General features: G+C 48.3%; 1 protein-coding gene across 1 annotated transcript in view; it reads right to left on the bottom strand.

Annotated features, from left to right (window-relative positions):
* LOC138952950 (sodium/calcium exchanger 1-like) overlaps nt 1-6,129 on the bottom strand; it is a 177,512-nt gene extending 171,383 nt beyond the window's left edge. Inside the window, exons 1-2 of the mRNA XM_070324706.1 lie at nt 5,157-6,129; nt 1,933-4,366 (exon numbers count right to left, since the gene is read on the bottom strand). Of these exons, the coding sequence (XP_070180807.1) occupies nt 1,933-3,734 (1,802 nt within the window). The 5' untranslated portion in view covers nt 3,735-4,366; nt 5,157-6,129. The remainder of the gene's footprint in view (nt 1-1,932; nt 4,367-5,156) is intronic.
* Between the last annotated feature and the right edge of the window lie 3,374 nt (nt 6,130-9,503).

Genomic DNA, 9,503 nt, shown 5'->3' with positions numbered 1-9,503 from the left:
TGCAGCAAAGACAAGGCTTTAAACCCTTTTTTTTGGGGGGGGGCCAGGTTACGCAAGGGGTTGCACTAAAACAGCAGCATTAGGCGCTAAAAGCCAATTCAGCCGTTGTGCAATTTCGTTTACAATAAAATAAATTAAGTAAAAACATTCGCTCGCTTCAGCCCTTTCCGGAAATTGATCCCGACTCAGAGCTCCTGCAGGAAACAAGCTTTACAGAACATTTAAACAAACCCCCAAAGCGTTTTTTTTTTTTTAGTAAACTGTATTACATTACAAACATAAAACTGTTGAATGATCAATTTGTTTTTATTGCTGTGGCAACCCTACCACCCCTCCCCCCCTACCCCCCACCTCCGCCCAAAGTTGTCCCATTTCGACACTCCCAACATCTACTCATCTACATCCTTCTCCCACGTCTACGACGTCTTACCGTTCTTTGAAGCGTGCAAATGACAGCCTTGTGAAAAAGATATGTTGAAAAATTAGGTAAAATGGTGTGCGTGCGTGCGTGCGTGCGTGCGTGCGTGCGTGTGTGCGTGTGTGTGTGGGTGTGTGTGTGCGTACCTGCGTGCCTGCCTGAGAGCGCGTGTCTGTCTCTGTATCCCCTTTACATTACTGTCCAGAACTGTCAAAATCGGACAGCAAGGGACAGCATTGCAGATATCAGAGGACTTTTTACTGTGAGGACATGATGCTCAAATTGTTGCTATCACTAACCAGCTGATAACAAACTAAAAATAAAACCCTTCACCACAAGCGAGCCTGGTACGGACATAGCAGCGTAATTATGCGTCGTATTTTCCCCACAATGGACAGTTTGCATTTGAAATGTCACGCAATCAGATAACACGCCCTGAATTAACACTCGAAGTGTTCTGAAATAAAAGCCCAGGTATCGACATCCGAATGTCTGCGTACAGATCCCACGATTGACAAAAGGGTCTTTCCTGGCAAAATTGCATAGGCATAGATAAAAATGTCCACCAAAATACCCGTGTGACTTGAAATAATAGGCCGTGAAAAGTAGGATATGCGCCAAAATGGCTGCGATCTGCTGGCCGATGTGAATGCGTGATGTTTTGTGTAAAACAAAATCCATCTCACACGGCATAAATAAATCCCTGCGCCTTGAATATGTGCGCGATATAAATTGCATAAAATAAAAATTTAAAAAATTAAAAAATAAATCCCTCCGCTTAGAACTGTACCCACGGAATACGCGCGATATAAGCCTCATATTGATTGATTGATTGATATGGAGAAGTTAAACACGGGAATGATGGATCGTAGGAGCAAGACCAAGAGACAACCGACACGCAAAAAAGACAGAAAATGCTTTTGACCAGTCAATGCCGAAAATATACTGGCGCGCGTGAATTTCAGAATGCAAGCTTGCACTCTCAGTGACAGAAACTTGAACGATAGTAAGTTGAAATACCGTGTCCCAAACGTGACGCAAGACTTACGAAACTCATATAGACAGGCAGAACACCCCCCCCCCCCCCCCTCTTATCCCCCATCCCGTAAAAAGAAAGAATACAAACACATATATATCAAGATAGACAAACGAAGGTGAGAGGGACAAACGCACGCGCGCACACACACACACACACACACACACACACACACACACACACACACACACACACACATAAAGAGAGAGATACAGAGAGAGAGAGAGAGAGAGAGAGAGAGAAAGAGAGAGACAGACAGACAGACAGACAGACAGACAGACAGAGTCAAAACCAGACAGACAGAGTCAAAACCAGACACATAACACAACACAACACAACACAACACAACACAACACAACACAACACAACACAACACAACACAACACAAAACAACACAGCACAACCACAAGCTCCTGTGAACACAACATAACACATCACGTCACACGAACGTGGATCAATCCTTCAAAGCAGTACTCACTCAGTCTCGTCGTTCTCAAAGTACAATTCCCCGCTGATGATCTCGTAGTCTTTGCCGGCCTTGGCAGTGCCGTCCACGGCGTGGAAAGGAATCGCCACGCTGCCCCGGGCTCCGGACGACCTCACCACCTTGATCATCAGCTCCCCGATGTTCTCCGTGACCGTCAGCTCCTTATCCTCGAAGTGGAAGATGCCCGGGTGATCGTCGTCCATGATCATGACGGTGGCCGAGAAAGGCGGGACGAGCTGGGCTAGCGCCTTCACATCCCCGCTCTCGAACATCCCCGCAGAGTCGCCGACGCGCAGGTTGCCGAGGTTAACGTAGAAGTGCTCGTCCTCCTCGAAGATGTCGTCATCGATGATGGTGATGGAGAACTGCTTGTGCGTCTCCCCGGGCTGGAAGACTAAGGTGCCCTCGACAGGGAGGTAGTCGGAGCCCGCGTTGGCTGTGCCGTCTTCGGTGGTGAAGTCGACATAAAGGGTCTTGTCCAGGTCGCCCCCCTCGCGCGTGACGGTGATGGGGAAGGTGCCCACATTCTCCATGACGGTGTAGTGGCCCGGGTCAAAGAAGACCTTGGTGATGCCGTCGTCCTCATTCTCCTCCACCTTGACGTCCTGCAGGCTGGCCCGCCGCTCAATCTTGGCCTTCTTGATCACCTTGCCTCCGCCTGTCAGCTTCCTGGTGGCCTGGATGCGGTAGAAGGCCCTGCTCTTGGGCCCCCGGTTGACCGCTTCCAGCTCTGCCATCTCCTCCAGGGTTTTCATGTCCGCGTTGGGGTTCTTGCGTCGCAGCTCGCGCAGGATCTCGATGAAGTCCCTGCGGTGCTGCTCGAACTCGCGTACGTTGGGGTCTTCGGAATTTATACCTTTGAAGATGGGCTCCTCCGTGAGGTGGTTGGCCTTGCCGTCGATCATCTCTGTTTCGTTCATGCCCTCCGTCTGCACCACGATGCCTTTGCGGCTGGAGGCGCGGTACTGGCGGGACAGGAGCTTGTGCACCAGGATCTTCCTGTCCGCAATGTAAGCAGTCACTACCGTGCCTGGGAAAAAGAGGAAGGTGAGTACGGCCTCCCACACATCCACCACCCCAATGCTGATGACGGAGAGGATGATGTACAGCCACACATAGGCGAACACACTCCAGGTGGCGGTGATGACGAAGACACGTAGATGCTTGATGCGCCGCACCTCCCCCTCGGGAATGCAGGCGACGCAGATGGCGATGATGATGAAGAGGTTGAAGGCGGCACTGCCAACGATGGTGCTGGGGCCTAAATCTCCGGCCACAAAGTTGTTGTGGCAGATCTCGATCACCGCCAGCAGGATCTCCGGAGCGGATGAGCCTAGGGCCATGAGGGTAAGGTTGGACACCGTCTCGTTCCAGATCCTCACACTAACCACCGCCGTCTGTCCGTCGGCCTTCTTGATGAGCACCTCCTTCTCCTTGGAGGTGATGACCTCGATGGCGGCCATGAAGCGGTCAGCCACGATGGAGACACCCAGGAACATGTAGACCATGGCCAGCATGTAGACCACGGCACGTGCCCCCTTGTCGCCGGCGCTGAGGTTGCCCTGCGGCAGCCACATGGGTATTATCAGCCCGTCCTTGCAGGGTTCCGAAGCTATCGTGCAGTTACCTCCAGAGGTGGTTGGGGGGAATTCCTGTGCCTCTGCCGGGATGATCAGGTCCAGGATGATGAAGGCAGGCACCAGCAGCATCCCAAAACGTCCCATGGTCACAGCGCTCACTCCTCCCTTATTCGCTACCCCCAACACATCGCTGAATCGTCCAAGAAACGCCATTTTTGTGGATGTTCAGAATTCACAAGTGATTTTCTTTCTCAAACGCGAGTTTCTGACAAAACTTTTTTTCTGATGAGTTGGTTCGGTGAGCGGACAACCACATACATTCACTCAAGAACGAATCAACCGCCTTGCAGACCGTCTAAACACACGCTCTGAGTCTGACCTCGTCAGTCACCACAAGAACATCCCTGAAATGATGGTCGAGCAGGAGGAGGTGAACGTCCTCACGATGTTCCACTGAAAGTCTCAAAAATCCCCACCAACGTGCTTGTAGGTGAACGCATGACACAGCGTGACGGCTAATGCATTTCCCAACACACAAACCAGGACTACGGGCTGTGGACCTCTACCACCGCATCAGCTGGCACACACATTGGTCTCTACACCTAAACCATGATGATGACAGATCCGCAATCAGTGACAACACGTAAACCTTGCCACAGTTCCCGTTTATCACCACGCCCACTCCCGTGTTCCTGTGTCACCGGCACGTCACGATGGACAGTGAAGTCAATAGAACACCGAGGTTAGATGTACCTTACCTCCAACACATGTTGTCGTTGTTGTGGTTTTATGTTGTGAGTTGTTGCTGGCTCGGCGAAGGAGGCGAAGGAAGTGATTCAGTCAATCTGTGACGAAGAAGAGATAGCAGTTAGGTGGGAGACATCCAGGGCAAACGAAATGTTTTGTCACAACACAAAATCTTGCTGCTGCCTGCCTGTGCCTACTCTTACTATTGCTACTGACTAGGCCGAAGACGACACGCACACACGCACACACTAGCGACTACTAGCTGGCTTAGAAGGCTCCCCCGCGTTCCCCGGTGCGCTCGGACCTGTTCGTCAGTCTGTTCGTTCGTGGGAGAAAGGTGAAAGAGTCACGCATGTAGAAAGGCCGACGCACGCCACATAGACAGTAGCAGCAGCAGCAGCAGCAAAGCAAGTACAGCAACAGCCGCACGGCACGGCACGGCAGCGGCTTTGGGAGGGCACACACACGCACGCACACACGCGCTACAACAAGCCTTGTGATATCGCCGATGCACGGCGAAACGTGTTCCAGAAAAGCTGGCGGCTATATTTAGCAGCGTGCGCGCTCACACACTCACACACACACGGCTGTGGCACTCTTAGTTGGTGCTTCTATGCTTCAATGCCTGGTTTCTCTCTCTCTCTCTCTCTCTCTCTCTCTCTCTCTCTCTCTCTCTCTCTCTCATGTCTAAATACTTGCCGCTGAGCGTATCAGCAAAGTGTGGGGGGGAGAGTGAGGAAGCTGTTGGCCGTGTAAGGCAAGCGGGCAATCTCCCCCTTCAACAGCTCTCGTCGTCTGTGAAGCGCCAGGCAGACAGGCAGGCGGACTGACTACACTACTATGTATACAGCCTTCCACACCACACAACAATGACTGAAGTGAATGTACCTTCCTCTGTCTCTCTCTCAGTCTCCCTCTTTCTGTCTACTGGCCGTGCGTGCGCGAGGGCTTCAGGTCGGGGCAATAACAGATCGATGGAGTACATGCAGTCATCAGAAGCTGGAGGCAACACGCAGATCATTGGCGGAACGCTTCGACAGCCAGTACAATTCAACCAAAGGGACGAAGTTGAAGCGGGGGTGGACGAGGAGTGGGGAGGAGAAGGGGACGAAGACTCAGGAGGGAAACTGAGGAGGGCGAAGGGTTGAGGGGTTGATTACTGACTGTCCCTTTACATGTCCAGTTTCTCTGAGGAGGCGATTGTCCTGCAAGCGTCCGCTTGTAGCTGGTGCATAAACAGTATCGAACACTGTGACCCTCTTTTTCCCTTGGGATTTGTTCGGAGCGTTTCTCCAGAGCGTTACTGCAGAGTTTGTCTCGTATTTTTCACACACAGATTGGTCTGTGAGTTTTGTCCTCGAAATTCAGTACTCAAAACCAAAGGCTGAATTCTCGCAAAGCACTACTTGTTTGTATTCAGTTTTAAAACCAACATCCTGAAGTACAAGGCAGCTGTTGTTGACACAGACACTGACCGAACTTGCAATTTAAAAATACAGTTCATCATTTTCCCGAAGCTCTCTGTTTTACTCACCGTGGAGGCTTGTACGTTTGATAACGTTTCATTCGGCAAAGATACTGATTACTTGCCTTTCTCGTGTACGGCCCCAACAATGTTTCTTTCGAAGTTTTCAGTCGAATTCCATGCTCAATACAAGTCCCACCAAACAACACAGTTGGGTATTCATTTTCAGGCATGGCAAAGAATGCTTCTCTGAGAACTTTAAATTTGTCTAAAGCGCTTTCAAACTTTGTACTTGAAAAAATCAATGTTCAAAGCTATTTGTCGCGCTAACGTGGGTTTTCAGGTCATTCCAAGTTGTGTTTTTGTTTCCGCTTCGACTTATGAAGTCCGAAAGTATTTGATTCTACGTCACACGGAAAGACGTACGTAAATGACGTAATCGTAATTTTGACGTTCGCGTCATACTCTCTCTCTCTCTCTCTCTTTCTCTCTCTCTCTCTCTCTCTCTCTCTCTCTCTCTGAACTTTCTTTTTTTTTCTTTTTTCTTTCTTCCTCAGTTGCACATCTAATGCTGCGTCGCCCAAAACAAATAACGGTTTTGGGTGTGACGAAAAAAAGAACAAGAAATAAGACACTACCAGCATGTTCCCGCATATTGAGCCAGAATTTTTTGTTTTGGCAAATCGACGTTGCAGTTCCGGAGCAAATGATCCAAATTTGTGTGGGAATTTGTGTTCAAACGTGTTTTTTCCACAATATAACGATGCACAGGTCAAAAATATGGCCAAGAACAAATCTATGGTGCTTCGAAGAAAGAAGAATAACACAATTATTGTCCAATACGACTTGCAATTTACCGTGTGCGCTGTAAAATCTCCCTACCTTCAAAGCAGACGAAATTTTTAAAGCAGACATCTTCATTTACTTTCAAGGGAGAAATCGTTGGTCATAAAGTCTTGCAGACACTGTGCAAAAACGAACAAATAACGATCAAACCTAAGCATCAAGCAAGAGCGGGCCACACCCGAAGCATGGCAAAACAAAACGCACTTATCTGCTCATTGCCCACTGGTTTTGCATGTCATGGGATAGGAATCAGTGCACGTTACTCCCACACAGGCCCGGCTGAATATTTGATGGAGCTGGTGACACATATGAAAGTTGAATGAGATAGGCAGGGTGACCCCTTCCAATACAATACTGTACGCGTATCCAGGCGTGCAGGAGGATACTCAGAAAATGGTCTGATCTACCTTTGTCAATGCTGAATACAATACTTTTGTTTTCGCCCAAATCGATCAAGAAACTGATCAACGCGCATGCAAGCAAATCGACGGCATCTTGTTTTTGTTGAGTTTGTTCTTAAAGGCAGAGTAAGCCTCCCGTAAACCATCACAGATACGGTCAGGCTTTTACACACAGTACAAACACCATTTCATTTAAACACTCACCAATTGAGAACATCCTAGGTGCCAGCTCCGTAAAGAGCGAACAATTTTCAAAGAATTTATTTTTGCGTGGTTTATCTTACCCCTGAGCCATCGTGAACCCGTGTGATCCAGTTTTCCCTTTTTACAATGCAGTCGTCATAGTTAGTCATTTGAATGCGACTCGACGTGAGCTTATCTACAATAGCACGTTTTTTTTATGCACGAAACAACGGCTGTGGTTCACAAGAACTCTAGCGATGGCTTTTGACTGTTGAGAGGAATGGCGATTTGCACTGATAAACCGGCCGTCGTCTGCTACGACCCTTGCGTGACCCTGCTTCCGGGCTTTTCTTTTTTTAAACTTTCACAACTTCGAATTGTTCTGATCTTGTCTTGATGAAAAACGAATTCTTTTATGATTAAAGAATGTTTGTGTAGCAAGCTGTCAATTTATTATTTAGATTTTAAAAGTTAGGTCTAGCGCAAAAACGAGGCGCCGTTGTTGTTAACGGAACAAGTCTACGAAAATAAATTCTTTGAAAATGTCTCACGCTCGACAGAAAGCAGCCAGGATGTTCCCGTTCGGTGAGCGTTCAAATGGAAGTATGCTTGTACTGTATTTAGACGCTCGGGGAGCTCTGTGATGGTTTACGGGAGGCTTACTGTGCCTTTAATCAAAAGACTGTGTCAGCACAGAAACGGTCTCAGAAACAGTCAAACTTGATGAATGCAATGCCCTCAGATACAAACTTTCCCCTTATAACAAAGGCACTGGTCCCGTAACATTCTGGCTAGATCTAGGGAAAAGAAAATACATTCATATTAGAACAAGAATATGAATAAGTGGAGCTGTCCTTTCAAGACACTGCTTTCTCTGTAAATATACTCTGTTAATTAACTTTCATCTTAAGACAGATTTGACGCAAAGTGGATATTAGCGGCTCGCAAACGAAGATTCGTCCAAATGATGGTTAAAAACAACCTGCAGCGGACGGAAGCTGAAAATTAAAGGTACATACAGTTCAAACAATCATTCAACTGTATTTCATTTGACCTTACACAGACTGTAGGAAGAGGCAAACCGTCTTGAACAATATTTTTCCCCAGGAAGCGACTCCAAGAACACAGAAGACTCGAAGGTGAGTGACAGACCTTGTAGTCTTTCTGTAGTCCAGTGGACGATACCTTCCGCCTGTGATCCACCCAAGCGTTTCTCCTTCCAAGCAGAAGAGTGGCCTCTCTGGATAAGTGAATTCAAGCGTTTTAGAAATGCATCAAAGTTGAAAGATGAAGCAGGGGATGCCCAGCGCGACACACTGTTGTACGTCATGGGTCCCGATGCAGAAAAGGTTTTCCGGTCGCTACATTTTGGCAAGACACGGAATGAAGACGGCGATGAAGACGACGAGGAAGACACAGATTTTGATACTCTGGTTCAGAAGCTGGACAGCTACTTTGTGGTGAAGAAAAATGTCATCTACGAAAGGTCACAGCCACAACAGAGAAGACAGCGACATGGTGAAACAGTAGAAGAGCTTTACAGAGCACTCAGAGAGTTAGCAAAGCACTGCAACTACCAGGATGAGGAAGACCAAATTAGGGACAGATTAGTAGTTGGTCTCCTTGATACTCACTTGAGAGAAAAACTGCAGTTACAGCAGGATTTGACACTAGACAGAGCACTGAAAATGTCCAGACAGTATGAGCAGATCAGGAACCAGTCTAAACAGAATAATGAGTCCACAGGTACCACTGACGAAGCACAGTTCAGACACTCGATGTCTACCACACAATGTCCGGAGAGCAGCAAATCAACCTCATCAGGCTGCGTACTGGCCACAACAGGCTCAATGCTCACTTGAACCGAAAGTTCAAGCTGGCGCCATCACCAAACTGTGCCTGCGGTCAAGAAGACCAAACAGCGGAACACATCTTACAGCAATGTCCCTTACTAGATGAGGAACAAAAAGAAGTGTGGCCGTCACCAACTCCCTTGCAGACCAAACTCTACGGCAGTCGACAGGAGTTGGAGAAAACGACAACATTTATCACCAGTGCTGGACTGATCGTGTAACCTCTGCAAACGCCAAGAAGAAGAAGAAGACACTCGATGTCACACTCTCATAGCTCAAGAGGCAGAGGTTACAACAGAGGTCATGGACAGCAGCCTCCCAGCCAGCAAAATTTTGCGCAGGGAATGCGTGTCGCAGTCGCCAAACTCTGCGTAACAACTGCACTGGACGCATGCGTAACGCGCGCGATTTTGCAAAGCGAAATACATGCGTGACACACTCGTTTTCCCTCAGATTACGCAGACCATACGCACCTCCAGCGCACACT

This window comes from Littorina saxatilis, linkage group LG17 (assembly GCF_037325665.1).
Source record: "Littorina saxatilis isolate snail1 linkage group LG17, US_GU_Lsax_2.0, whole genome shotgun sequence".
NCBI classification, from domain to species: Eukaryota; Metazoa; Mollusca; class Gastropoda; order Littorinimorpha; family Littorinidae; genus Littorina; species Littorina saxatilis.
Note: the sequence above shows the minus strand (reverse complement) of the source record. Positions and strands in the feature narration are given on the sequence as shown.